We start from the raw sequence: 26,769 nt of genomic DNA on the forward strand, positions 1-26,769 counted from the left end.
GATTTATAAGCGAAAACATAATAAATCATTCAAAGTTAAGTATTACTCAGGGGTTAGGGTTATCATACATTTTAGGAATAATAGAAGCCTATCTAAATAAAAATAAAAATAAAAATAATAATAATAATATTGACGTCAATCGATCCATCATCGATATCGTTGCATTGTTAATTTATTCAAAGATCTGACCCAAAATATTTTAAAGGTTAATTAAACCTGCCCCTGATAGCTAATTTCAGCATTCAATTTAATTTGGAAATTCGGAAATTCGTTTCAGTAATAGAAGACAAGTTGCATATAATATAAATTATTTTTATACAGAAATATATAAAATACAAATAGGGTGTTTTTTTTTTCAAAAAAAAATATTTACTTTTGCTTTTGTTTGTTTTTCATCTTATTTTTTTTTAATTGTTATTTTTTTATCAAACTTTTTTATTTTTTTAAAATAATCAATCTTTCATCATTTTAGAACTTTTAAACTTTTTCAAAAAAAAATCAATTTTTAATAGAATTTCACTTTTTCTTTTTTTTTATTTTTTTTTTTTTAGCTTCGCATCAACATTGCAGAAGTGGTGCTTGTAGTAGTAGAAGAAGATTTGTCTACCACTTCATCGTCCATTGCAAATTGTGTCTCATCAAACTCGTCCTCAGGAGTATTGTTGATGTCATCATCAAACAGACTTGTGTTTGGATGGGTCTTGCCTGCAGACCCAAACCCAGGAGCCTGGGGTGGCACAAGCCCGCTGGGAGAGCGACCTGGTCGCAAACCACTATGAACTGGTGTGCCAATTGCGGGGAGAGCACCTACTACACCTTGAGTCTCCACAGCACTCTTGTAAGAATTCAAGTAAGAGCCGGCAGCGGCTGAACCTCGCTCAGGGGTACCAATTGGAGCCGGGTAATTTGAAGAAACAGATGGGTGGTTGCCGTTAGAAATATTAACACCAGAAAGACGCTCACCATTAGAAAGTGAAAAAGACGCACGAAGGTGGTGTCCCGTACCATTTACAGGGGGAGGGGTATCGGCCAAATCATCATCAAGAGCTCGACGAGCTTGGTGTTGAGCAAGAAGGCGAGGTGAAGTGGTTGTCCACGAAGGAAATCCGGTGTCAGTTGAGTGTGTATTGTAATTGTGAAGGGGATGAAGAAGGTGAGGCGAGGAAGACAAAAGAGGGTTATTCGTGCTTGAAGGTCGTGAGCCACGACGACGACGTTCCTGGTCAGTAAGTAAGTCACTCAAAGATGAAGGAACAAAATCTTCCAGACCATCACCATCGCCATCGTCAATGGCACACTCGTTGTCAGCAATAACATCTTGATGTAAAAGTGCACTGTAATGACCGTTAGCATTTGGGGAAGAGGAGGAAGCACCATCTTGAATTTTGACGTTTGCAACAGAGTTTATAAGCATAGACATAGCGCTAGGCCTCAAAGGCGAAGAGATCGACGGAGAGGGTTGGACCTTTTTATTCCAAATGGATGTTGGTGGGGTGCCAAATCCAGATGATGAGGTAGAAGTAGCAGGGATGTAAGCGGTGGTCGAAAATGAGCGTTGTTGGAAAACTATTGAGGGTGAGGTAAGCGAAGATGAGTTATTGATAGGTTGGTTTTGAGGAATTACAGGTGTAAAAGAAGATGAGACTGGCTGAGGAGCCACAAGCTGGGGTTGAGACGCGTGAATATAATCAGTAGATACGAAAGAAGCAGACTTATGATGGTGCATAACGGGTACGGAACCAATTACAGGGCCATTTTCACCAAGAGTTGATGGTGCAACCGGCTGAACAAAGTCTGAAGATGGTTGATGAAAAGACGAAGACAAGGAGGAGGTAGAGGCCAGTGATTGGGAGTATTCTGGGGTGCCTGAGTAAATCGAGGCAGCCGACATGTAAATGTTTCGGATGGTGGCAGAAGTAGTGGGACCAGACGAGGCCACGACATTAACATTAGAAATAGGAGGGCCTAAATCGGGCTGGTAAAAGTTTTGCTGTTGCTGGAATGAGTCTGAAAGTCCCATACCAGTTCGAAGCTGTAGTTGCTGCGGCTGTTGTTGTTGCTGCTGTTGCTGTTGCTGTTGCTGTTGCTGTTGCTGTTGTTGCTTTTGCTGGCCAGGAGCTTGGAGAGATCTGGGGTTGAGGATACGACCATCAGGGAGAATATGGGCAAGTGCACACTTCATACCAAACTTGCAGTTTCCCTAAAATAAAAAAAAATTAGATAAACTAAATGGTAAATTTGGTTTAAGACTCACCTTTTGAAAATACTTGCAAGGAGCGGGCTCAATGGAACTGATAGAGTGAGAGAACGGGCAACCATTACCAGCTTGACATTGGCCCTGGCGAAAGAACTTGCAAGGAACATGAGAAAGGTCTTTGTATATTTTTGTTAGAAAATATTAAATAAAAATAAATGATAAATGATAAAAAGGGGAAGTCATTTCGTTTTTTTTCTAAATTGCAAATTTCCGAATCATAAATGCACGCGTCAAATCACATACTTTTAAGCATAGCAGAATTGTTATTGTTGGTGTTATTGAGGTTAATGTTATTAGTAGAACCATTAGCAGAGCCATTTATAGGTCCAGCTTGTGAAATTCCTGTAGAGCCGTTAGATGCAAAGGGTCCACGCGGTTGTTGCTGGGAAAGACCCTGCGACAGTGCATCAGAGTAAAGTTGTTGCTGACCCGGAAGTGGGTCAGCGTGTAGTTGCTGGCGCAAGCCGTGAGAAAGCTTGGAAGAAGGTGGAGACGAAGCTAATGTAGATTGCGATTGGGGCATGATGGGGACGTAGCATGAGGAGGTGGTGGTGGATAGATGGATATGATGAAGGCAAATGAAATAGGAGGTTGACAAATGGTGATGATGAGATGGTAGTGGTGGTAGTGGTGGTAATGATGGTGGTAGTGAACGCGGGGAGCGGTGGAGCTAGGTTTTCTTTGGCGGTGAGGTTTTTTTTTGGACATCTCTGAAAAAAAAAAAAAAAATAAAAATAAAAATAAAAATAAAAATAAAAAGCACCAAGGGTAAGTTGTTGTTATTAATAATAAATAAAAGTTACTCATGGTAATATAATTTTTGGGGTATCTTGGAGTCCAGGGAAATGTGTCACCTGCCAATCAACTGCAAATGAGAAATCTAAAAAATCTCATACGGTGCCGTCCCTTGTGATTTTCCTGATCAGGAAATAATTCTATTGTAGCCAATAGACCAAAGAGTATTATCTAATCCATCATATTCCCCAACTCGGCTGCAGCTGATCTCGAAAGTTCGCACTGCTCGTTTATTTTGGGTCTTGGCTGTAAATTTTTCGCTGATTTCTTCATATAAAAACATCCTGATAATCCTTTAAACTTTTAATTTTTTTTTTCTTTTGTATCTATTTTTCTATTGTTTTTTGGGATTATTATTTTTTTTCTAAATTTTGAAAAAAAAAAAAAAAAACCAAAAAAATTCAACATCAAATATAAAAAAGAAACAAATATGAAGTTCACTAGCTTTGCAACTACTATCGCACTGGCTTCCCTGGTTACTGCTCTTCCAGCCCCGCACCCTGAAATCACAGATGCGCCCGAGCAATATTCTCTCGAAAAGCGTGCTCAACAAGCCATCAACGGTAACTCTGTGTGGACCTCAACTTTGGCCAACGGCGGGTATGAACTTGTTACTGAAACTATTATTGATGCTGTCACCATATCTGCACAACCACCTACAACTACAGACAATTCAAAGACTACCACGTGGGTTTCGGTAGATAACTCCGGTATTCCTATCGCTATTACGCCCACAATCGTGACTCCTGGTGGCGAGACCTATTCCACCTCACCGACTGCCCCAACATCTTATCCTACACCAAATGCTATTCCACCTGTTATTAGATGCTTTGGTGACCGTGTTCCTGCCGCCAACAGTGGCTCTTCTTCAAATAATCCTCCTGGTTACCCATTTTGCACTCCACGCAACGGCACTGAAATGATTGTTGGCGAAACATATTGGTTGACCTGGGACCCTACATATTGGGGAAGCCCCAATGACATTAAGTTTGTCAAGATCTACGCCCGTTATCTTCCTAGTGATAACAATGAGGACCAGGTTTTCATTACTGATTGGGTTTCTAATGCTGATGGCTATTTCCCATTGACTATCTTGGATGACTACCGTATTCGTGGCACAAATGGTTACATGTTTGTAAACCTCATGCCTTTAGTTCCTGATAACACCATTTCTACTAAGGTTGGCACTGTTTCTGGTCCTATCATTCGTGTTATTGCTAGTGCCAGTGATGCCGAAACAGTCATTAGCCGACTTCCAAGTGACAACAACAAGTCGTCAAATAACAAAGATGATAATGGCGGCCTTAGCAAGGGTGCGCTTACTGCAGCCATTGTTGTGCCTATTATTTTTGTCATTCTTATGTGTGTGCTTGTGTACTTTTGGTTCATGGTGCGCAAGAAAGCTATGAACGCCCACAAGGCTAATCAAAATGCTGCTACCAAAGGCAAAGATCTTCCTAAAGACTCATCACTGGTCACTGTTCAGACAAACCAGTCTACTTTTTCTACCAACACAAATGCGACTGGAAATCCTTTCCATGATCGTAACGAAGCCACTGAACCTATAGATAGTGTTGAGCTTTCAACTCGTAAGCCTACACTTCCTACTTCTGCTGTTTAATTGTAATTTTTGAATGAAAAAAAAAAGTTTTAGATATGTAAAAAAATTAATTAATGAAAAATGAGAAAAATGATATAATTACTAATAATAAATTTTTACATTCTTTAGGCCTATGCAAGATTATGAAAAAAAAATTATATATTTATGTAAATAAAACCACGCTGGCGGCTTTTTGCGAAGGTTTTTAGTCGGATGATTGATGATGCTACTGCCCCGCATGGGACTTTTTTAGTTTCCCATATAGATCTTTTCTGTTTTATATATTTTTTTCATCCCTTTGAATTTTTTTTTCTTTCATTTTATAAATCAAAGCTTTTCCCAACTCCATTATCATAGTTTACTTTAACTTTGCCCAGTATTTTTAAAGCTTTTCCTGAAAATACGTAGATTATCATCTCATCGCGCGATCGATCATTTGTATTGTAAAAAAAAAAAGTACACGCAATCTATTGTGGAGAATAATATAATCAATTTTTTTTTATAATTTTTCTTTAAGAGTAGAAAAAAAAAAGTGGTGGTCATCATCGTCGTATTTTTTTTCTTCTGGATTTGGGAAACATCTTTGTTTAGATGGATTAGATTAACCATTTTAGGTAGCTTTAGGAATCAGGTCCGCTTCATCGGGTGTGGCTTTTTCCGAGTCAATTTCGTGTTCCCCAAAATAATATGGGAATATATATAAAGAAAAAGAAAGAAGTTTTTTTTTTTTAATAATTTATTTATAAATTACATAATTATGTAAAACACTTTAAAAATTGGAAATCTTTAGACGATTCTTATTAAGAACTTGAGATTTTTAAAAAAAAAAAAAAGAAAAAAAAAATAAATAAAAGCGGGTTATTTTATTCTTATTTTCTAATTATTATTTACACTACTAAACATTGGGTGCCAGTAACAGGGCACCAACTTGGCCTGGCCGTTCAGTAGTTAGTAGATCAAAGTTATTAGCTGCAATTGTCGTAGTTGATAACTCTATTTGCATCCCAAGTCCTGTCAGATACTTGCGGGTATTTGGATGCAACATGCGTGACCGTTTACCAAGCCCTACAACCAACATTTCGGGCTTGGGATGTACCACTTCCAAAAACTCTAGCGCAGAGTGATGGATTTCCACAAATCCAGTATCTAAACCCTTGATCGGGTCATCCGCGGTTGGGATTTTACTCTCTGCAGACGTTGGGTCAGCTAAGCCCTTGTCGCTCTTCCCAAGGTCTAACGTAAAAGTTTCTGTGGAAAGTAATACCAAAGCCTTTGGGTGGTTAACTGGGTCTGTGCATCGGAAATGAGCCCCAGACTTTAAACGGAACCCGTTACTGAGAACCACCTCGATAGTGTTGAGTGGGGTAGGCAGGTCCTGGAAAATGTCAAAGTCCGAAATGTTTCCCTGTGATAGTCTCTCGGTCTCTTCATGAGAAAGCTTTGGCCGCATAGGAATCTCCGGACGGATCTTCATAGATTTTAACGTGCGTGCTTGCACGGTCAAGCCGATGGCATAAGCTTGCCGGCTCAGCAGTAGGCGTGGGTTTATAAGTCTTCGTGCAATCATATTTGGTCGTTTGGTGGTTGGTGTATTTTTTTTTCTTTCTCAACCAAACAGAAACCTCTCGATAAATGGCCCTATAATGCAAATTTTGCTATCACGTTTTTGTCATGTGACTTTGAGGTTAATTTTATCCCCTCCCCCCTCAATATTACGTCTTTGATCATATCCTCTAATGTCAACTTATTGAGTTAATGATCTTGAACTTTCTAAAATACAATTGATTATTAAATAATAATCCAAGTTGTTTTTAATGCAGATGTTATGTCTTTTTACTTGAAATGCTCAAAAAAAACATTCTTTTAAAATTACTAAAATAAAAAATTATATATACATATATATATGTATGTATGATTCTTAACTGTTTTTTGTCACCTTAAGATGTTTATTCTGTGTTTCAACATGGTACTCATAATTGATAATCAATTATTGTAGATAAAAATCAAAAAAAATTGGCTAACAGAAAGATGTTCTTGGATAGATATTAGGGACCCCTTGATTTAGATTGAAAAGGAATAACTTAGGAGAAATGTTTCAGCTAAGTTTGAAACGTTAATAAATAAATGAATTTCATTCTGGAATATTTCTTTTCAAAATAAAAACTTTTATTCTTTTCTTCACCATTCAAGTTCAAAACATTTTAAAAACAACTCTAAACTCTAAAGAGTTGATGCTTTAACATTGTGAAATACTTTAACACAATAAAGAATATTGGTGACATTGGCTTCCTTAATTTTGGTCTTCAAAAAAAAGAATTTTAATAAATTAAAATCAATTCACAATTGTATGTTTTGGTGAATAAAAGTTCTTTATTAACATGAACTGAATATATTTTTTGCATCTACTACTTGACTTGAAGCTCCCATCATGATTTTTCACTCCTCGACAATAAGTGTTTTTTTTTCCGCATGTTTGGGCACTCTAATAAATATAGTTACCCGGCCGTCGTGGTTTGTGTGGAAAAAAAATTTTTGTGTCCACTCAGCTGCAACCATCAAACACTTCACACATACAAACACACACACACACATCCCAACGACCTCAAAGATGCCCGTGAAAGCAGTCCCCTTCTTCCAGCCCCAGATCCGCAACGGTGTCGGTTCCTTTATTCTCCAATGCAAGAAGATCACTCTGCAATACTGCAACTGGGGCGGTAGTTCTCAGGGTATGCGTGAGCTACTGAGCAAGGAACTCAAGCAGATTGCAGCTGCCAACCCCAAGATTGAGTTTGTTGTGCAGCAAAAGTCCGGTCACCCGTCTGTCATTGGCGAATACGTGACTGGCAATAAGAAGTTTGTGACGGCCCGTAACCTTTCTGCCGCAGATATCCGCCGCAAGATTGCTCTGGTGCGAGACTCGAGCGGTAAGCAACAGCTGCAAAAGTACAAGTACCCCGTTAAGTCTATCAACGAATCTGTGCGTGGTGTTTGGTCGCCTGTCCATGCCCAGAAGGAGTACCGGTTCAAGATCTAAGCAAAGGTGGGAGATTTATGTTTTTTTTAATTTACTGTACATAGGACTGAATATAAATATTTTGTGTTTTTTTTCTATCGTTACCATTTACTACGCAAAGAACGGATGAGCCAGTGTTTGGGCTGGTGTAGGACGCTTTTCAGGATTTAATGCCAGCATTTGGTTGAGTAAATCAATAAACTTGTCCAGCATTCTTGCTGAAGGCGACCCGGGTGGGCCTTCGAGTCCAGCAAGTTTATCTTTGATAGTTTGTCCATGTGTATGTCCTGTGATTGTAATTGTTTTAGTTATTGGTTGGTTTGTGATAGGATCAATTCCTAAGGTAGAGATGAAGTCATCGAGCCGGTTCTTATGGAAATAAATCCCAGTAAAGGCACCTTTGCGCAACATCTTGTTAGAGAACTTTCCGCGCACCGCCATCATGAGCCGCAGCATGTCGTTATTGGATTTACCTGGGAAAAGAACTTGTCCCGTGTACATTTCAAAAAGTGTGCACCCTGCAGCCCACATGTCAATGGCCGTGTCATACCGCGGAAGGCCAAGAATGAGTTCTGGAGCGCGATAGAACCGAGATGCAAGGTAAGGTGCGACTACAAGAGACGAATCGACGGAACAATCAGCAGTGCCTGTAGCATTGTGATGGTTGTCAGCAAGAACTGCTGATCCCAGATCGCAGATTTTAAGAACAGCATGAGAGTCTGTAACTAGAATATTATCAGGCTTGAGGTCTGAGTGAATAACAGCTGCACGACGCAAAGAGTCTAGGCCACGTAAAAGTTGTCGAGCGTAAGCTCGCACTGCGGCCAAATTGATGCCTATACTACGACCAAACTTATGAAGCACGTCACGTAAATTTGCGTCAAGGTATTCGAATACCAAGCAAAGGTGGCCTTTATGGTCAAACGACGAAAGCAACTGTACAACGTGTTTTGTTCGAGTTGGGTCATCAGCTGTGTCGCTAGTGGGGTCTCTTAGCTTCTGAAGTAGTGCAAGTTCTTGTAGTCCTGCCTTGAGAATTGTATCATTGTTACGCATAATTTTGATGGCTACAGGCCGGTGATCTTCATCATTATCTGTAGCACGTACTACTGACGCAAAAGTGCCTTTGCCCATCGTTGTAGAAACCAAGTAGCGGTTGTCCAGCAGTTCGCCTGGGATGATTCGGTAATACCCTTCAGCATCGTCCCAGTTATCTAGCAAGTTGAATGCAAGTTTTTTTCCAACTACTAGTTGGTCCAATGTTTCTTGTTTCTTCTGTAACTTGAGCTGTTGTTTTTCAGGTGGGGGGGTATCAGCAAACATGTCATCGCTGTCTTCTTCTTCTTCTTCTTCTTCTTTATTTTCATTCTCCTTCTTGTCAGGTAACAACGTACTGGTATCAATAGGCAAATTGCAGTTTTCCTTTTTCTTCACTTCTTTACTTCTGCTGTCTTTTGTATTCTCGGGGTCCTTGTTATCTGAAACCTCGGGTATCTGATGGTGATTATTACTTGGGCTGGTGGTGGTTTGGGTACCACCTTCGTCACGTACCTGTTGCGTGCTTGTTTCGTGACTTAGCTGCTCAAATAGACGTTGCCGCTTAAGTCTCCGACGCGTAATTTCGTCCGCGTCGTCATCGTTAATGCTCCTAAAATAGATGAAAAAAGTTAGCGGATTTTTGTGTATTTAAATATGGTTGTACTGACCGGACGGCACACCGGGTTTCGGGCACCACGACGGCCTGCCAGATACGCACCTTGGTCTTATGGGGGACTTTGATGCGGATGATGTGCCCATTATGAATCATGCGTTGTGTGGAATGCACCAAAAGGCTAAAAGGCTAAAAATAAAAAGAAATAAAAAAATTAAAAAATTAAAAAATTAAAAACCGCCAAAAACATTTTTTTTTTCTTCTTTTTTTTTCAACATTCCAGTCATTTATTTTTTTTTTGTATACTAAAGAAAATATTTAAGAAGTCTCAACCCCTCCTCTCCATTCCGTCTAAATCACTCATTTATTCAGTATAACCAACTCTCAATATGACCTTCTATGGAGGCTCCGGCCCTTCGTCAATCTTCTTCTATGTTGCAATGGGCATAGGGGTGGTTTTTGTCTTCATCTTCACCATTTCCGGGCTTCGATACTACGTCCGACGCCGGAGACTCGCAGCAACTGGCGACTACATGGACTACGAATCTTACCCGCGAGACACAACAACACAACAATATGCTGGCGTGTACCAAATCAATGGCAATGTTAATGGCCCGTTGTCTCCAGATAATATTGTCATGGGCGGCGGTCCGGGTCCTGGAAGCGGGTTCCCAATGCAACAACAACAACAACAACAGTACCAACACCGGCACACTCTCTCAACAGATTCAACCGATGGGTCTCTCATGTTTGTATCGCAAAATGCGTACCCTTATAATGTGGGAGCAAGCGGAGCGCGTCGTGCAATGCAACAGGCTCGTGCGCAAGGACGCAGAACCCGACGCGAAAAGAAGCTCATGACTCAAGAACAAATGGATGCACGGTACCCCGCAATGAAGTTCTGCGACGCCATTCTTACGAGTCAACTCTACAAAGAAGACAAACCCGCACAAAATTTCCAAGAAACCTTGATTGGTGGTGCAAAAAATCCAGTAAGTCCCACTGATGCTCTGCAACAAGGCTCCACTGTAAGCAATGGCAGCAGCAGCAGCCGCAGCAACAACAACAAGGCTGATCGAGAAAACGCTGGTTCAATGTTGCAAGAGTCTCCTTCTATGGCCACAGAATTATCGTCGTCTTCATCGACTGCGTGCTCTGCTGCCTCGTCTGCTACGTCTTCGGCTGCCTCGTCCCCGGCTAGTACCAAAAAGGGCAATGTCGTCATCACAGCCACTGGAGTAGATGACGAGGAGGACAATGACATTGACAACCCGCTCAAAACGGACACCAACAACCAACAATCGCTGCCGCTTCCATTATCTTGGAGAGGTCACCACAGTAAACATCTCAGTCTTATTTTCGCAAGTAATGGCAGTACGCGCAGTCTCGATGCCGTCGACAAGTCTGCGAATAAACGGCGGTCTTTTCTTGAGTCGCTGGGTATCCGGCCCTCATCATCATCTTTGGCTGCTTCTACAACCACGTCGCGAGGCAGGTCCCATGGGGTGGTTTTGGATGAATGGAATTTAGGTAATGGTGAAGAAGATGACGATAAGCCTTTGGGTGAAGACAAGCGAAACCGTTCACACGGACCCCGCATAGCTCCCCAAGACCTGTCGGCGCACCGCCATTCCCGACTGCACGCACGCAGTCGCAGTACGGAGTTGGGCCCAGCTTTTGTGCCTATGCCTGCACCTGCTTTGACGACGCGTCGTGTTGCACTACGACCTGACTTTGTAAGACACTCAACACCAAATGTTAGTGGATGGAACCCCATGTGGGACGATCATCCCAATCTTGGACAAGACGAGGACGATGGAAACCTTAGTGTTTCAACTCTTTCGTGTTCTTCTGACGAGGAGTCTGATTCTAGCCATCACATTGGTGATCACAACACAATAGCTGGCAATTCAGCCTCAACAAAAAATACAACCACAACAATTGCAACAACCAAATCTGGAAACAATGTCACGGTTGTAGATAACGACTTGTCGACATGCGCGGTGTGCATTGACGACATGACTCCTGAAGATTCTGTGCGCGTACTTTCGTGCGGCCACATTTTCCATGATGAGTGTATTGGTCCGTGGCTTTTGTCGCGCCGTGCCTGCTGTCCCATGTGCAAGCGCGATCTGTATGCGCCCAAGCCCATTGACCCGCTAGGCCCGGAGCCCTTGCGCGAGACTGGGCGGCTTGGTATAGCTACTGAAACTGCAGCTGAGCGAAGAGAACGGCGCAGGCGTCGTCAGCAGCAGCAGCAGCAGCAGCAACAACAAAATCAAATTCGGCACCGCCATAGTCGGAGCATTGGACGAGAAACTGGTAGCACAAGAATAAGTCACGAGACAGCGCAGGACGCTGGCCATGGAGGTGCTCTTGGGCGGTTATTTGGGTCCCTTTGGGGGGCTCCTCGAGTGGGAAGCAGTAGTGGCAGCGATAGTTCACAATCTGTGCATACTTCGAGTGGCCCACAACAGCACTCACCATGATTACTGATTACCGATTATGATGTGGTGTACTTGTTGTTTTTCTTCTATATCCGCTTTTTTGATACCTTATTTTTTTTTAATTAGAGAATACCGCACACGGACTGCAAAAGACAGTATTTTAATGTTATCTTTTTTTTGGTTTCATTGTTTCTTTCTTTTTTTTTTTTTTTTGAAAAAAATGCCATCACCATTATCTGTAGATCCAAAATGACTGTTTGTTTTTAAGAATAAAGGAAAAAGAATAGATCGGATAATTCCCCCGATATGGTTTTCGGGTTCATGCCAACGGTTAAGAGAGATGTGAAATGTCTCTGAATGAAAAGATGAATGTAAATATGCACAAATGGAGTTTCTTTTTTTTTTTTTTTTTTTTTTGTAGTTGGAGAGTGGCAAAACATCTAATATCATTTGATTCTTCCTCCTGCCTTTTTTTTCAAATTGCAAGCTTTAAAATATTTTTTTTCATTTTTTATCATCAAGATCAAGTTATCATAAAGGAAAAAAAAAAAGTATTATTGTATGTTTATAAAGGGAATAAAAACAAAAAACAAAAAAAAAAAGGCCAGGAGGTTAACCATTGCTGCTTTTGCTTTTGCTGCTGCCTATGTTGCTGCCTATATGTTGCTCAAAGAAAGCCGTATCGTAGGAGGTGGCTAATAAAAGACTTTCAACTTTCGACTTGGTTATTGTATTTTAATATATACCATTTAATACTTGTATCTTAATACTTATGACATTTATATAAATGTGGAGAACAGCAATGATTTCATTCTTCCCCTCAACATCCCCCGACAAGGCTATTCCATCCCAGCCAATGGCCAAATGACCGCCCACCAGGTGGGTTTTTTCCAAGCGGAGTGTAAGAACAAGCGCTCACAAGACAAATTTTTCATCAATTGTGAACACTCTGTACATGAAATATCATTTTAAGGCTTAATATAATGTATATACGTTAATAATAAGCTCTATATATATACATATATATATATCATTCGTAAGATTTCATTGCTAAGAAAAATGCTCAGGCGTAAGCAGCAGCAACCAAAAACGCAGTCACAAAAGAAACCTTAAATGAAGGCTGGTTCATAACAAGTTCCTTAAGAGACATTTTCTCACGACCCCAAGCAACAACCACTTGCGACAAATGCGAAGCAGTAAGTCCTGGGATTTCAATTCCTCTCGAGTACAAAAATTGTGAAGCCAAGTATCCGGAAATGAATAAAACAACAAGTGCCTTGGACAGTTTTCCCAGCACGTAACCTGCAAGTGCTCCAGTCATGGATCCCAACGTCAGTTGCTCATACACAAGAACCCGTTGCAATCCACCTTTAGACCCATTAGTTGCAGCAGTAGTTTCCGTACCGTTGTTTCCATTCAAAGCCCCAGAATCAACGTTCAAAACAGAAACAGTGGGGAAAAGAGATTGTGTAGTGGTGGCGGGAGAATCGTTGCGAATTGGCACCCGGTACTGTTTCCAGAGACTAAGCGCTGGTGGCACAATAGCAGAAACAGCAAACCCTGCTGTGGCGCCTATAATAAAAGTTCTACGCAAGGGTGACTTTGTCGCACCCGCGCGGAAAAAATTGGACATAGAGGATCTCAAAAAGAATCTGGGAAACATTTTTAGTTCAAGTGTAAAAGACTCAAGTAACGATGTTGTTCTGAGGTGATGGTATGTTATGGTACGTGATGGTATGTGAAGTAACAAGGATGAGGAAACTATAACAGAGGAATGAAAAAATTTAAATAGGTTAAGCACAACAAAAATAAAAAATTAAAAATAAAAATTCCAAATTTTAAATACAATTTTTTTCCATTCATTTTTTAAACAAAAATTACATAAAAATACCATGTCTGCAAGAAACTGCTTAAAGCTTATCGTAGTACTCAGTGTAGTCAGGAATCTGCTCATTATAACCACGTCTAAGTCTGCCCTTCTTGACAATCTCGTTGGTCTTGGAACCAGCCTCCAAGGGGTCCTCAGCTCTAGCCTCCCAGTGGTCGAAGACCATCTGGGGGAAGGCCTGACCACCAGTCTGGGCACGGAGATCAGTAGTGAAACCGAAAGACTCATTGACAGGAAGGTAAGCCTTGATGACAACAAGAGGAGTACCAGCACGGGGCTCCTCGTTGAAGACAATACCTCTTCTGGTGTTAAGGGTGGAGTAGACACCACCGCAAGCATCCTGAGGACAGGTGATCTCGACAAGGAAAACGGGTTCCTGGATACGGGGCTGGGCGAGGAGGAAAGCAGCGTAAGTAGAACGTCTCATGGTAGGGATGATCTGACCGCCACCTCTGTGGATAGCATCGGGGTGGAGAGTAACATCAAGAATGTTAATTCTGACGGAACGCATGTTCTCACCGAGCATGGGACCCTCCTTGGTAGCCCACTGGAAGGCAGCAACGACAGAGTCCTTAATTTCGTGCAGGTACTGGACGGCCTTGGTCTGGTCAACAACCAAGTTAGCACCAGTGCCATCAGGACCGAAACACCAAATTCTTCTGGCATCAGCAACGTCCCAGCTGAACTTATCAGCAAGAACACGGGCACGAGCCTTGAAATCGTCACGGGGGTTAACCTCACCGCTCTCAATAGCCAAGGAGAGTTCTTCCTCCATGGGGAGAGCCTTGGTGTAGATACGGTTGTGCTTGTTGGGGGACTTGGAAAGAGCCTCAATGGAGGACTCTTCAGAGACGGTCTCACGGTAAGAGACAACGGGCTCAGAAACTCTGATGGGAACACCGGCGTGGTCCTCCTCGAGATCCTTCAAGCAAATCTCAAGATGGAGTTCACCAGAGCAAGCAACAATGTGCTCACCGGAAGGAGACATGGTGGTAAGAACGCAGGGGTCGGACTTGGAAAGACGCTTAAGACCCTCGACAAGCTTGGGCAAGTCAGCAGCGTTCTTAACCTCAACGGCAACCTGGACGACGGGGGAAACGGAGAACTTCATAACCTTAAGGTTGTGGGCGTTCTCGTTGGTGGTAAGAGTACCAGACTTGAGCAAGAACTGGTCAATACCGACAAGACCAACAATGTTACCAGCAGGGCAGTCATCAATGGGCTCGACGAAACGTCCCATCATAAGAACAGTACGCTGGATAGCCTTGATGAAAAGGTCATCCTTCTTGCCAGGAACGTAGTTAGGACCCTGGATGCGGACCTTAAGACCGGAGCGGACGGTACCAGCAAAGACACGGCCAAAAGCGTAGAAACGACCCTTATCAGAGGTAGGAACCATCTTGGAAACGTAAAGCATGAGGTCAGCGTTGGGGTCGCAAGCCTTGATGGAAAGAGCAGCGGCATCATCAGAAGGACCTTCGTAAAGGAGCTCGGCACGGTAAGCCTGAGCAGTGACGGGGGAAGGAAGGTGGATGACAATCATCTCAAGGAGAGCGTCAGCAGCGGGAAGGAACTTTCTCATGACAACCTTGAGAAGAGCCTTACCCTCAAGCTCCTTCTCTTCGCTCTTAAGAACAATGTCGAGCTTCTTGCAAAGAGCCTCAACCTCATCCTTCTTGAAGTTCATGACAGCAGCAAAAATCTTGTAAATGGGGTCAAGAATGAAGGTGTTGAAAGCACGGTCAAGCTTCTTGCCATCAACAGTGTCCTTGGTGGTCCACTTCTTAGTCTTAGGGTTGAAAAAGTTGTCACCCCAAAGTCTGTTCATCATCTTTTCACGGTCAACACCAAACTTCTTGGCATATCTGATAGCGAACTGACGGATGGTGAAAGCCCAACCGTGGAGGGCAGAGGCGAAAGCCACGGTACCCTTCTGGGGGAAAACCTGGACATCACCAAGAGAGTCGTCGCAGTAGGTGGCAATGACGACGTTAACACTCTCAATGGTTCTGGCAAAGGTCTGGTAAAGATCCTCCTGGGTGACCTGGAGCTCGAGAAGAGCACGGTCGACCTTGTTGATGACAACAACGGGCTTAATTCTCTCACCAAGAGCCTGTCTCAAGACAGTCTCGGTTTGAACACAGACACCGTCAATGGTGTCGACAACGACAAGAGCACCGTCAGTGACACGGAGAGCGGCAGTGACCTCAGAAGAGAAGTCAACGTGACCGGGGGAGTCAATGAGGTTAATCAAGAACTGGTTGCCTTGAGTCTTTTGCTTAACTTCCTTAATCTCCTCCTCGTTCATCTCAGCGTAAAGAGAGATGGCAGTGGACTTGATAGTGATACCACGTTCCTGCTCGTCCTTTCTCGTATCAGTGAAACGAGCCTCACCAGCCTTGGCGGCGGAAATAATACCAGCACGCTGAACAAGGGAGTCGGTCAGGGTAGACTTGCCGTGATCGACGTGGGCAATGACAGACATGTTACGGACATTGGTAACCTTGTCCATGAGGGCACGGATTTGCTATAAATAAAAACGTTAGAATCACAATCAACAGTGTATATATAAAATACCAAAGGAGGCAAGTGCTGATGTGGCGCATGATGAAAAGTACTGAGATAGGTTTGAAAGTTACTGTGTCCAGAGAAAGCAAATGCTGACTAACTGTTGATTTAAAGAGGCAAGGGTAACTAAAAAAAAATTTTTCTTGTGGCCAGTGCTTAATTATAAAAGAAAGCTGCTTTCAAACCTATCAACCAGTATCATATTTTCAAACAAAGAACAGCATCAGCTAAACCATTTCTATCATGTAGACCAATGTTCAGAAAGTCACAAATGTGTAGAATTGGAGAGAAGAAAAAACTTACATCAATAGTGAAGTTAACTAAAAAGACATAATGTTAGCAATTGAGTTAAAAAAAAAAACATCAAATCTCAAAAAAAAAAAAAACAAATCCATCCAAATTCGAAACAAAAGCTAGAAATGATTTTGAGACTTAAAAAGCAGATTAGTAGAAAAGGACATACCCATTTTGAAATATTTTTAGGTCCTTACGACAAACTCCTTCAGGTTATGATTCACAAACAAAAAGGAATGGTTGTGAAGAGGAGAAAAAAAAAAAGGAAAAAAAAAAAAAAAAGAGGAGAAGAAGTCAAGAAAAAAAAAATTTTTATCAAAATTTAATATTTTTTTTATTGTTACAACTAGTCACCCACCGTCATACCTTGTAGATAAAAATTTTTTTTTTATTTTTTAGTAAGTGTTGTAACAGTTAATACAGGTTAGGGTTGTTTCTTACCCGTAAATGTTGTTACCAGCTATGCGCCGCATCAACAGCTTTTTCTGCTGTGACTGCTATGCTACAAGCACATTACAACATCAGCCGCCTACTTTTTTTTTTTTAGCTGACAAACTTGTCCAGTCATCGCTAGTGATTGGTCCTGTTTTAATAAGTTTTTTTAAATAAAAAAACAAACATAAAGCTTTTAAATAACTTCCATAATAATAAATTCAAACAATTCCATATAAAAATTAAAATTTACCGTTGGTAAGGCTTCAGATTTACCGCTTATATAAGCTCTTATATATTTCTGTGTCTGAAAACGTTTTTATTTTATTTTATTTTATTTTTTAATTTTGGTTGTCTTAACGGATCCGGACAAAATCATGATCGTGTGCATTTCAGAGCCAATCTGTGATGCTCGTGTGCGACACATGGCTCATATTCGATTCTGGCACGATCATTATTTTTCAATTTTTCACATGGAAGATGCTTCAAATCAAAAATAAAAAAAAATAAAATAAAATTAAGAAAAAACAACAACAACAACATAATCGCCTATGATTTAAGATAATTCTTGGATATGATGAAACCTTCAGTTGTATATGTAAGCCACAGAGATCACCACTATATTAGGTCTGATGGTAGTAAAAAATTTTGTGTCATTTTTTTTTTTTTTTTTTTCAATTCCCTATATAATAATTATAATAAAATTTTATATTTATCACTCCCCAAACTCATTTCCAATTCCTTTCTTCTTCCCATTTTAATCATCCAAACTTTTAATAATCCACCTTCTATTATAGACTTTTTTTTTAAATACCTGTAGATACTACAAAATGGCTGCTGAACTCGCTCACACTTTTGATGGTACGTTTTTATTTTTAATTTTTTTTTCTCTTCAAATTCCAATTCTCTTTGGTATATACGAGGAGAGAGTTTTTCACCATCAACAAAACTCTTCTATTCTATTCTATACAATACCTAATACCACCACATATATGCCACCATGAGACACATTGGACTAATCCCTAGATATACCTCTTCTTATGTAGAACCCGTCCTTCTCGGTGTCATTGGCGGTACCGGCCTTTACCACATGGACTCCCTCACTCCCGTTGCCCGTATTACCGTCGAAACTCCTTGGGGCAAGCCTTCTTCCCCTATCACCATCTCCCGAACCCCCTCCGGCTTTCCCATCGCCTTCTTGGCCCGCCACGGTTATCACCACGAATATACCCCCACCGACGTCCCAGCTCGCGCAAACATTGCTGCTTTGAAGAAGCTCGGTGTCCGCGTCATTGTCGCCTTTTCCGCTGTTGGCTCTCTCCAGGAAAAAATCCGTCCCCGCGACTTTGTCGTTCCTAACCAAATCATTGATCGCACTAAGGGTCTCAGACCTTCCTCTTTCTTCGGTACAGGCTTTGTCGGCCACGTTGGCTTTGGCGAACCTTTTGATCTCGAACTCAACAAGACCATCTCGAGCTTTGCCAAATCTCGTACCCCTGTCCTCAACAGTGGTGCCATTCTTCACACCAAGGAGACCAATGATAACAAGGACGTCGTTCTCATCTGCATGGAGGGCCCTGCCTTTTCCACTCGCGCAGAATCCGTCCTTTACCGTTCTTGGAACGGCTCTGTCATCAACATGTCTGCTCTCCCTGAAGCCAAGCTTGCCAAGGAGGCTGAAATTGCTTACCAGATGATTTGCATGTCTACCGACTACGATGCCTGGCGCGAGGATGAGGAACCCGTCACTGTCGAGACTGTTGTCGGTAACCTCAAGGCCAATGGTGAAAACGCAAACAAGTTCATTACAGCTCTTATCCCCAAGCTTGAGGAGGAAATCAAGGCCGAGAAGCTTGGTGTTTCTCTCAAGGGTTCCATCAAGTACTCTGTTTCCACCTCCCACGGTGGCATTGACCCCACTCTCAAGGCCAATCTTAACTGGCTTCACCCCGGCTACTGGGAGTAAATTATTGATGCAAATCCTATGCGTTAATTTTTCATTAGGCTTCTTTATTACAGATAGTAGTTTTTTTTTAAAAAAAATTTAGATTTTAGAAAAAAATCACTTTTTTTTTTTTTTCTTGAAAAGTAATCTCCTCTTTTATTAAAGTTTTTTCTAAATATCTCGTACAGCTCGGTGCCGGTTCGGTGTGTTGGCTAGGTACTTGAACCGGCCAGTCACGTCAAATGTTGGCGATTTCGGCGATGTGAAACTTTGTATCGGAGTCGCCGCACTCAAAAGTGAGCCTGGCGCTAAAGACGTGACCCCGCTACTGATATTACTCCCAGAGCTTTTAATGCTACTAGAGTTGCCCACAAGACTGTTTGTGGTATTTGTAGCAAGCGCAGAAACAGAACCTGAACTTCCAGCAGACGATGCAGCTGCAACCATTGACTTTCGTCGCAAATCTTTATTCAGATTAGCATTGCCAGTAGCAAGACCAGAGCTCACAGTACTGTTTCCTACAGAGCTGGCAGATCCTGATGTTAATCCAAAGTTCAAACGTGAGGTAACTGAGTTCGATGAAGGGAAATGCGACGCAGGCGGACTATTGATTTTCTTCTTCAAATCAGCAAGTGGCGATGCAGGTGTGCCAAAGAGGGAGAAACACGAAGATCCAGGCAAAAAGGGTTGTTGGTTAGGTTGTAAAGCTGGTAGGGCCTGCTCAATATTCTCAGGGACAGGAACTACTGCATTGTTTTTGTTACTCTGTTGTTTAGTTTTACTTTGCGGAGACATACTCATCAAATGTGCTTTTAATGGTGATCCAAGAAGTGGAGTAGGCCCGGAAAGTGCAGGTGCTCGAACTGGAGATAAAGTTGATGCATTTTGTGCAGAGGAGGGATCTGACTTACTTGGTGAAACAAATGGCGACACAGAAGAAGATACAACAGAAGATGACGAAGTGGCAGAAGAATAAGAAGAAGAAGAAGAAGAAGATGATGATGATGACGAAGATGACGGGCGGCCTGCATATGACCGCTGATGCAAAGTCGATTTCTTGTATAAGGGCACAGAATCTGGACGAGATTGGCTTTTGCTACCACCAGCTGAACTTGACGATGTAGGATGAGGTGATTGTGGCAGATCAAGAAGTTGTCGCTGCGATTCCGTAACCTTCACATCCTCAATTTGTCGTGCAAATGGGAAAAAGATAATATAGCCATTGACCACAATGTTGTACAATAGCAACAGTTGAGTCCCGTGCACCAGGTACCGCGACGCACGGGCCACAATAAAAAAAGCCCAATGATACTCGTATGGAATGTACTGAGCAAACCACTCTGAAAGTGATGTAGAGCATGCAGAGTTGGCAGCAGCAGCAGCAGCAGCAGCCACAGACGATGAAGCAGATTGTCTATAATTTTGTTGGTTACTACCACCGTTGCCACTGCCGCCACTACCACCACTGCTGCTCAAACCAGAGCGCGCATGATGATAGTGATGCGATACTGCAGAAGCCGCGGCCGCAGCTTCTTTGCCAGCAGTTTGGTTAAATGCAATGTGAATAAAAAATCGCACAGCAATTAAAAGCAGAAGATTAACAAGCAAATTCTTGGTGGCAAGCTCTGTGTTGACGACCCGACCACGTATCTTACGCGTTACAGAGCTCTCCCATGACCCAGTGGGGATGTGTGTACCCGCTTCCACAGGCTCTACTTTAGTTGAATCCTTAGATAAAGCATTCTTTTTAGATGGTTCTGCAGTGTTTGTCGATGTAGATGTAGTCGACCCTGCTGATTTTGGTGCCGGGGATCGCAAAGCCAAAGGACGAGGTTCTACAGAACTGGTAAAATAGGAGCTTCCAGAGGTCGATACAATAGGTGGAGCTATACCAGATGAAGTTTTAAGTGGCGAAGCTTTCCCAGGCACTGGTGTATTAAAAAGAGGTCTAACAATTCTGTTGCTGGGCGTTGATAATCCAATCGAAGATGTGTTAGTCAAAGAGCTGCCTAAGTTATTACCACTGTTGCTACCACTGGTGGCACCAATGCTGTTGCTGCTGACTGCTCCACTGCTGATTCCCAACTTAAAATTGCTAGGCTGCAAGTTCATTCGATAGTTTTGCGGTACAGGCGTATTATAAGACCCCATGAAGGATGAGTCTGGGGATTGTAAAAAAGACGTCGATGACGTGTCGACAGGGTGTATGATTTGACGTTTAGGCGTGCCTGCCTGGTATAAAGACGCGGCAAACGGCGAGTTTTCAAATGACATGATTAATCAAGGTTAATACCCAAAAGCCATCAGCCAAAAAAAAAAATAGATGCGGGGTGATAGAATATGTAAAATGGTGATAGCAACTTTTGGCAGTTGTTATTGTTGTTGTTGTTGTTTTTATTTATACTTGTGTTTGAATTATTTTTTACTCTACCAGCCTGCGAGCCAGAAAAATTTTGGAGGTGCAGAATAAATTCTTAGCCAAAAAAAAAATAAAAAAAACAGTAACAAATCACATGATTAGCCGTACTGAAAAATATTGTCATGTCACACATTTTGCCTACTTTCGCGCTGGACCACAATCCATGTCAGAAAATTTCATCACCACATTGGCAACTAAATAACCACCATTTCGTATATATTCCTAAAAATCATCTACAAAAGAGCTCGGCTTATTGACCAGCTTTACATAAATATTTAGACTATTTTCTTTTCAATCATTTAATTTATAAAGATACTCTGGTGGTAAAGGCCATCTATACTTTACCTTTTTTTTTGTTTGAATCGAACTCAAAACACACATGTTCTTCTTAGTATGTTTATCTCTAGTACCGACGCGTTTGCCAATTACCAGAAACCAACCGCTCTATTTTTATTGATATCTATAAAGCGCGCAATTTACTAATTTTTTTTTGATTTAATTCTTTTTATTTAGAAAGAACTTTCTTTGAAGCTGACGCTTCCTCCTAAATCCTTTGGTCCGCACATGAAGAAAATGCTTCGCAACAAGCTGATACAAGATGTTGAAGGTACGTGCACAGGCCAGTTCGGATATATAATTTGCGTGATGGATAGTGTCAATATAGATATGGGCAAAGGTCGTATTATTCCAAATGATGGCTCGGCAGAGTTCGAGGTCAAATACACCGCAATTGTGTGGCGACCATTTAAAGGTGAAGTTGTCGATGGCATCGTATCAAACGTTCAGCAACTAGGTGTGTTTGTAGACGTTGGTCCTCTCACAGTATTTATTTCTCATCGTGTATGTTTTTATCTTTCTTTATTTATATATATTTCCTTTACTAACTCTCCTTAGCTACTACCATCTGATATGGAGTTTAACCCAACCGCAAATCCCCCGTCATATGTCTCAGAAGAACAAACAATAGAAAAGGGCAGCAGGGTACGACTGAAAATAGTCGGTGTCCGTGCTGATGTTGGCAAGATGTTTGCAATGTAAGTATATTTTTTTTCAACTTTTTTTTTTTTGCTAACTCATTTTAGTGGAACAATCAAGGAGGATTATCTCGGTGTGCTATAAGAAGAAAAAAAAACTATATATCAATTATTTCCAAAATACAAGATTAGGAATTTTTTTATGTTTTCATGAGCTCTTTAAACGATGGTTCCTTTGATTCTAGAATTTCAATTTCTTTTTGAAACGTTGACAAACCTAGCTCTGAATCTAGTTTCTGCTTCATACACACACGAACAGATTCTTCCAGCATCTTCACACTTTCTCGCAGATCTTCACTAGGTCCAATCAATCCATCATTCTTTTCTTCAATAATTCGTCGGCTAGCCATAATCACTCCACGTAGAATGTCGTAGCGATAATACGGAATCCGAAACCACACAGCTCGAATCAATGTTTGAAGTAGTTTTGCAGACGCCGACATCAGCTCAGGCGCGTAACTGATAAACGGGTCACAAAGCGTGCCCACAACAATACCAATTAATGGCTTTAGATGTGGCGTGGTATATGTTTTTAGGTGATTTAACACCAGTATATTTGCTGAGTTGATAAAAACAGTCACCATCTCTGGGCTTTTGTTTGTATGCGAAACGCCTCTGAAAATTCCCTCCAGAAGATATTCTTCTTGTAAGTCTATCGAAATTGGTTTAATATTTGTCTTTTTGTCGTCACTAGTTTTCCTTTTTGATGCTAGATTCAAATAGCTCAACTTGATCATGGCTTCAAATGTGCTTTTGGATAATGGCACTGCAATGGAAATTGGGGTGCTCGGGGGCAAAAACGTTAACGATGGCTTTAGAGCTTCCCAAAATACTGTAGCCACACCCGTTTTTTTAAAAAAATCTTCAGACACTGAATCAATAAGCAATACAAGAAGATCTGCCCCTTTACACTTGTATGCTGGATTATGGTAATCAATAATGTTTAACACGCAGGGCACAAAAAAGGACCACTGAGTTTGGGTTGTAGATTTGACAGCTATGGTGTGTCTCAAATACACTTCCAATAGAGAAATCACGTATACTCGACTTTCTTTCCAGGGATCCTTTTGGAAGCTTGGATCGTCCATGAACCCTTTGGAAAATGCATGGCTTAACCTGGGCTGTTCATCATTCGCAGTAAAAACTTTGCGCCCGGCTGCCGATATCTCTTTATGAGTTGCAGCACTTGAAAATGTTGGTTTAATAACGTCAATAAAAAGAATATCGAAATATCCGGGTGTTTCATCAAAAACTTGTACCGCACACGCGTTTAAAGCTTTCGTAATATTTGCAGGAATGCTATCTGACCATGGATATCCCTTATATAGGTAGCAACAGAGAGCTGTAAAAAGAGAAATTCTTGAATCTTCTTTTGTTTCTAGTATTTTTGTAAAGTATTTGATAGAAACAACTAAAAGAAGAGGTAGGGCTTCTTCTACAAAGTTGCGCTGAGCCGCCCACTTTGGTGTCATTTCGGTGAGCTCCTGCTTATACCATATCCATTCCCCCGACAAAGGGCGTACTGCTTGGGATAATAAGAATGCAAACTTACTTTCTTTACCTAAAAGAATTGAGGGTTTGGACGAAATAATTAAATCAAGCTGGCCCAAAGTTGTGTCTAAATCATTAATAGAAAGCGGGGGTTCTGGAGTTCCTAACGATAGAAGAGCGGCTGATTTCCATTTCATAAATCGAGCAAAGGACTCTTCGATTTGTGATAAAGAATAAGTTATAGCTGCATCAGCAATCTTAATTTTTGTATATTCCAGATAGTCTAAAGTGTCACTTGCCATGGTAAACGTGGTTAGCAGGGAGAAAAGAAGAGAAAAAAAAGTAAGCACGGGGAAATTTTTTGTAATTTTTTGTAATTTAATTTAATTTAATTTTTTTCTATATTAACATAACTTATAAATGTACATGGAAAATTAAAAGTCATTAAGTAACATTAAAGTAGCATATATTTACAAAAGATTTAAAGACACAAATAACCGAAAAGAAGACAGATTAAATGCTCTATTGAGAAGAGGTTTGCTGAATCATCTTGACAATGTTGATGTTTGTATCAAGGAATCTGTTCAAGCAATTGGTCAGACCTAAATAAAAAAAATAATTAGCAAAACAAACTCGTCAACCAAAAACTTTATACATACATGATTCCTCATTGCGATCCAAAGAGCCAGAGTTGATTTTAGTGATGCACTTCTTGAAGCACATGTCTGTGAAGTTGTGGATGGCTAAAGAATGTTTAAGTTAGCAAATATGCTCTCTTTTTGTATATTCATATTTCACATACAAGTCTGGACCTTTGCCTTGGAATTTTCGGACTCGATCCACTCCATGATCTCCTTGCGAGCAGAGGCATCCAAGTTGGCGAGGGACTGGGAATCAATTTCAGACATTGTTAAGCTTCAGAAGAGGGATCTATTCTTTTTTTTTTTAAAGACTCAAAGGTGGTGGGAAGACAGGAATTTCATTGCTACTGGACTAAAGAAAAAATATGGTACTCAAATCACGTGAAAAGGTATGAAAAATACTTAGGACTGAAATAATTACAAAAAGGGCTAAAATTAAGAAAAACAAAAAAAAAAACATCACACACTCTACTAGGAACACTACCGATCATCGGGCAATCCCATACGGTTTGATTACTTTCCTATTGACACAAAATGACCGAAAGTGGTTCTAATACTAAAGAAAAAGCATCTGGAAATTCATCTCGGTCTATTCATTTGAGTTCACAAGCCAATAATGGAAACAGCAAGAGCGATGACAAGATACCCAAGAAAAATGATGACCATAACAATAAGAAAACAAATTCTATATCTTCCAGAATTTTCCAACTTCGTCAAGCTGGGACTTTAAAAGATTCTCCAACTAGCAATATTACAGAATCTGAATCGACAGACAATAACTCCTCAATAGATCAATCATATTATAAACAACTGGCGCGTGAACTTCAAATAAAAAGACAACGCGTCAACGCGTTTATGAAGACACTTGGCGTGGATCAATCTAATTATAAACATCCAAATTCAAAAAAATTTACTGTAAATGACCAGCAAAAGTATGATTCTGAAGCCGCATTGGGGGTACAACAATTCAGTGAAGATGAAGATAATGAAGATGAGGAAGTTTTAGAATACAATATTACCGATAAGTATCGATACCCGGCTATACCACCAATTGATAAGATATACAGACAGTCTCGAATGTATAAATCCAGTGGAAATCCGCCTGAAATCCCTGTAATGGTTCCTGCAAAAGATGATGTACTACTGAAACGTGAGCTTGACATTTCTCTTCTTTCAGAAGCCACGTTGTTAATTAAACAGGCTGAAGAAGAAAACTCCCAAAAAAACACTCATGGATCCCAGAAAAATGTACGAATATTTTCACCTCGAGTGCTAGTAAAGATTGCATACCTGGAGGCAGTTAAGCGATCAATAGATGGCGATTCTTTTGTAACAAAAGGTGGATTAAAAAACATGTCTAATGCGCCATTATGCATTGGTATATGTGGCCGTTACTTGGAAAATTATACAAATGAGTTGAATTTGTACAAGAAACATCTTTTAAAGTATCGCGACTCTTTAAAGGCTGATATTGATTTTGAAACACGACTGGCTAAAGAAGTTAGTGACATTGGTAGCATGGCTGTAGTAGAGACTAAAAAAGCGGAAAACATCACAACAAAAATTGAAAGTGCTAAATTTTCAAGTGACAAACAACAACATCATCCATATCATGTTGAAGTTCTTGAAAAGCTTGCTAGACGTCGACGAACTGTACAGGAGGAAGTCGCAGGCCTTATGGACAGTCTAAAATATCTCATTGAAGATCATCTTGCACCTTATATTTCGGAGCACACGCACGAGATAATGCGCTCTTCAGCTTATTTTGTTAAAGTGGGCAAACCTAATCCATTGTCATTAGAGACATCTGAAACTCATGATTCAATGTCTGCCATATCAAGTACCCCAGAACTAGCTGAAAAAGCTACTAGCACCGATTCATATGACGAAAAAACCCATGGATCCCCTTCTAAAGATTCAGGCGAAGTACCTGAGGTACTTACTTCTGCAGCATCAGCCAACATTTCTGCAATAAAAAACTCAAAAAAGTACGCCATCCCTAAAGAGCTTCAAATCACGACAGACGAAAAGGATCCTGTACGGATATCAATCAAACTTCAATCAATCATTTTATTTCTTCTCAACCAGTTACTGGAGTCTACCGAAGACGAGCCTCTGTATCTACAAGTTCCAACATTAGACGACCATGTTGTCAAATTTTTAATCCATTGTCAGGTTGCCACACAGGACAGCCAAGAGCCCCACTTAATTTCATTACGAGACTTTGGAAAACCCATTGGTCCATCAACAAAGTTTCGTGTCAAAATTTTATAATTCTAATTTATTAAAAGTCT

The 26,769-nt window shown here is 40.9% G+C and overlaps 14 protein-coding genes across 14 annotated transcripts; 6 read left to right on the top strand and 8 right to left on the bottom strand.

The window, feature by feature from the left end:
• Positions 1–547: 547 nt before the first annotated feature.
• On the bottom strand, positions 548–2,780 carry SAPINGB_P002207 (uncharacterized protein; the record flags this gene model as incomplete). Its single annotated transcript, XM_031996926.1, has 3 exons — positions 548–2,200; positions 2,255–2,373; positions 2,501–2,780. 3 exons carry the CDS (start codon positions 2,778–2,780, stop codon positions 548–550), a joined length of 2,052 nt encoding a protein of 683 aa, XP_031852817.1.
• A 702-nt stretch (positions 2,781–3,482) lies between these two features.
• SAPINGB_P002208 (uncharacterized protein) lies at positions 3,483–4,673 on the top strand (the record flags this gene model as incomplete). The annotated part of the gene is made up of 1 exon (XM_031996927.1): positions 3,483–4,673. The coding sequence occupies one exon, from the start codon at positions 3,483–3,485 to the stop codon at positions 4,671–4,673; it is 1,191 nt and encodes a 396-aa protein (XP_031852818.1).
• An 874-nt stretch (positions 4,674–5,547) lies between these two features.
• Positions 5,548–6,219, bottom strand: SAPINGB_P002209 (uncharacterized protein; the record flags this gene model as incomplete). The annotated part of the gene is made up of 1 exon (XM_031996928.1): positions 5,548–6,219. The coding sequence occupies one exon, from the start codon at positions 6,217–6,219 to the stop codon at positions 5,548–5,550; it is 672 nt and encodes a 223-aa protein (XP_031852819.1).
• Positions 6,220–7,260: 1,041 nt separating this feature from the next.
• SAPINGB_P002210 (mitochondrial 54S ribosomal protein mL43) lies at positions 7,261–7,686 on the top strand (the record flags this gene model as incomplete). The annotated part of the gene is made up of 1 exon (XM_031996929.1): positions 7,261–7,686. The coding sequence occupies one exon, from the start codon at positions 7,261–7,263 to the stop codon at positions 7,684–7,686; it is 426 nt and encodes a 141-aa protein (XP_031852820.1).
• Positions 7,687–7,776: 90 nt separating this feature from the next.
• On the bottom strand, positions 7,777–9,462 carry SAPINGB_P002211 (uncharacterized protein; the record flags this gene model as incomplete). Its single annotated transcript, XM_031996930.1, has 2 exons — positions 7,777–9,313; positions 9,422–9,462. The coding sequence occupies 2 exons, from the start codon at positions 9,460–9,462 to the stop codon at positions 7,777–7,779; spliced, it is 1,578 nt and encodes a 525-aa protein (XP_031852821.1).
• Positions 9,463–9,705: 243 nt separating this feature from the next.
• SAPINGB_P002212 (uncharacterized protein) lies at positions 9,706–11,805 on the top strand (the record flags this gene model as incomplete). The annotated part of the gene is made up of 1 exon (XM_031996931.1): positions 9,706–11,805. The coding sequence occupies one exon, from the start codon at positions 9,706–9,708 to the stop codon at positions 11,803–11,805; it is 2,100 nt and encodes a 699-aa protein (XP_031852822.1).
• A 1,021-nt stretch (positions 11,806–12,826) lies between these two features.
• On the bottom strand, positions 12,827–13,426 carry SAPINGB_P002213 (uncharacterized protein; the record flags this gene model as incomplete). Its single annotated transcript, XM_031996932.1, has 1 exon — positions 12,827–13,426. The coding sequence occupies one exon, from the start codon at positions 13,424–13,426 to the stop codon at positions 12,827–12,829; it is 600 nt and encodes a 199-aa protein (XP_031852823.1).
• Positions 13,427–13,673: 247 nt separating this feature from the next.
• SAPINGB_P002214 (uncharacterized protein) lies at positions 13,674–16,686 on the bottom strand (the record flags this gene model as incomplete). The annotated part of the gene is made up of 3 exons (XM_031996933.1): positions 13,674–16,178; positions 16,523–16,539; positions 16,683–16,686. The coding sequence occupies 3 exons, from the start codon at positions 16,684–16,686 to the stop codon at positions 13,674–13,676; spliced, it is 2,526 nt and encodes an 841-aa protein (XP_031852824.1).
• Positions 16,687–17,775: 1,089 nt separating this feature from the next.
• Positions 17,776–18,911, top strand: SAPINGB_P002215 (uncharacterized protein; the record flags this gene model as incomplete). Its single annotated transcript, XM_031996934.1, has 2 exons — positions 17,776–17,806; positions 17,992–18,911. The coding sequence occupies 2 exons, from the start codon at positions 17,776–17,778 to the stop codon at positions 18,909–18,911; spliced, it is 951 nt and encodes a 316-aa protein (XP_031852825.1).
• Positions 18,912–19,061: 150 nt separating this feature from the next.
• SAPINGB_P002216 (uncharacterized protein) lies at positions 19,062–21,164 on the bottom strand (the record flags this gene model as incomplete). The annotated part of the gene is made up of 1 exon (XM_031996935.1): positions 19,062–21,164. The coding sequence occupies one exon, from the start codon at positions 21,162–21,164 to the stop codon at positions 19,062–19,064; it is 2,103 nt and encodes a 700-aa protein (XP_031852826.1).
• A 524-nt stretch (positions 21,165–21,688) lies between these two features.
• SAPINGB_P002217 (uncharacterized protein) lies at positions 21,689–22,428 on the top strand (the record flags this gene model as incomplete). The annotated part of the gene is made up of 4 exons (XM_031996936.1): positions 21,689–21,700; positions 21,823–22,149; positions 22,204–22,343; positions 22,392–22,428. The coding sequence occupies 4 exons, from the start codon at positions 21,689–21,691 to the stop codon at positions 22,426–22,428; spliced, it is 516 nt and encodes a 171-aa protein (XP_031852827.1).
• Positions 22,429–22,483: 55 nt separating this feature from the next.
• Positions 22,484–24,136, bottom strand: SAPINGB_P002218 (uncharacterized protein; the record flags this gene model as incomplete). The annotated part of the gene is made up of 1 exon (XM_031996937.1): positions 22,484–24,136. The coding sequence occupies one exon, from the start codon at positions 24,134–24,136 to the stop codon at positions 22,484–22,486; it is 1,653 nt and encodes a 550-aa protein (XP_031852828.1).
• A 220-nt stretch (positions 24,137–24,356) lies between these two features.
• On the bottom strand, positions 24,357–24,742 carry SAPINGB_P002219 (uncharacterized protein; the record flags this gene model as incomplete). Its single annotated transcript, XM_031996938.1, has 3 exons — positions 24,357–24,436; positions 24,494–24,577; positions 24,637–24,742. The coding sequence occupies 3 exons, from the start codon at positions 24,740–24,742 to the stop codon at positions 24,357–24,359; spliced, it is 270 nt and encodes an 89-aa protein (XP_031852829.1).
• Positions 24,743–25,009: 267 nt separating this feature from the next.
• SAPINGB_P002220 (uncharacterized protein) lies at positions 25,010–26,749 on the top strand (the record flags this gene model as incomplete). The annotated part of the gene is made up of 1 exon (XM_031996939.1): positions 25,010–26,749. One exon carries the CDS (start codon positions 25,010–25,012, stop codon positions 26,747–26,749), a length of 1,740 nt encoding a protein of 579 aa, XP_031852830.1.
• Positions 26,750–26,769: the final 20 nt, after the last annotated feature.

This window comes from Magnusiomyces paraingens (assembly GCF_902498895.1).
Source record: "Magnusiomyces paraingens strain CBS 517.90 genome assembly, contig: contig2, whole genome shotgun sequence".
NCBI classification, from domain to species: Eukaryota; Fungi; Ascomycota; class Dipodascomycetes; order Dipodascales; family Dipodascaceae; genus Magnusiomyces; species Magnusiomyces paraingens.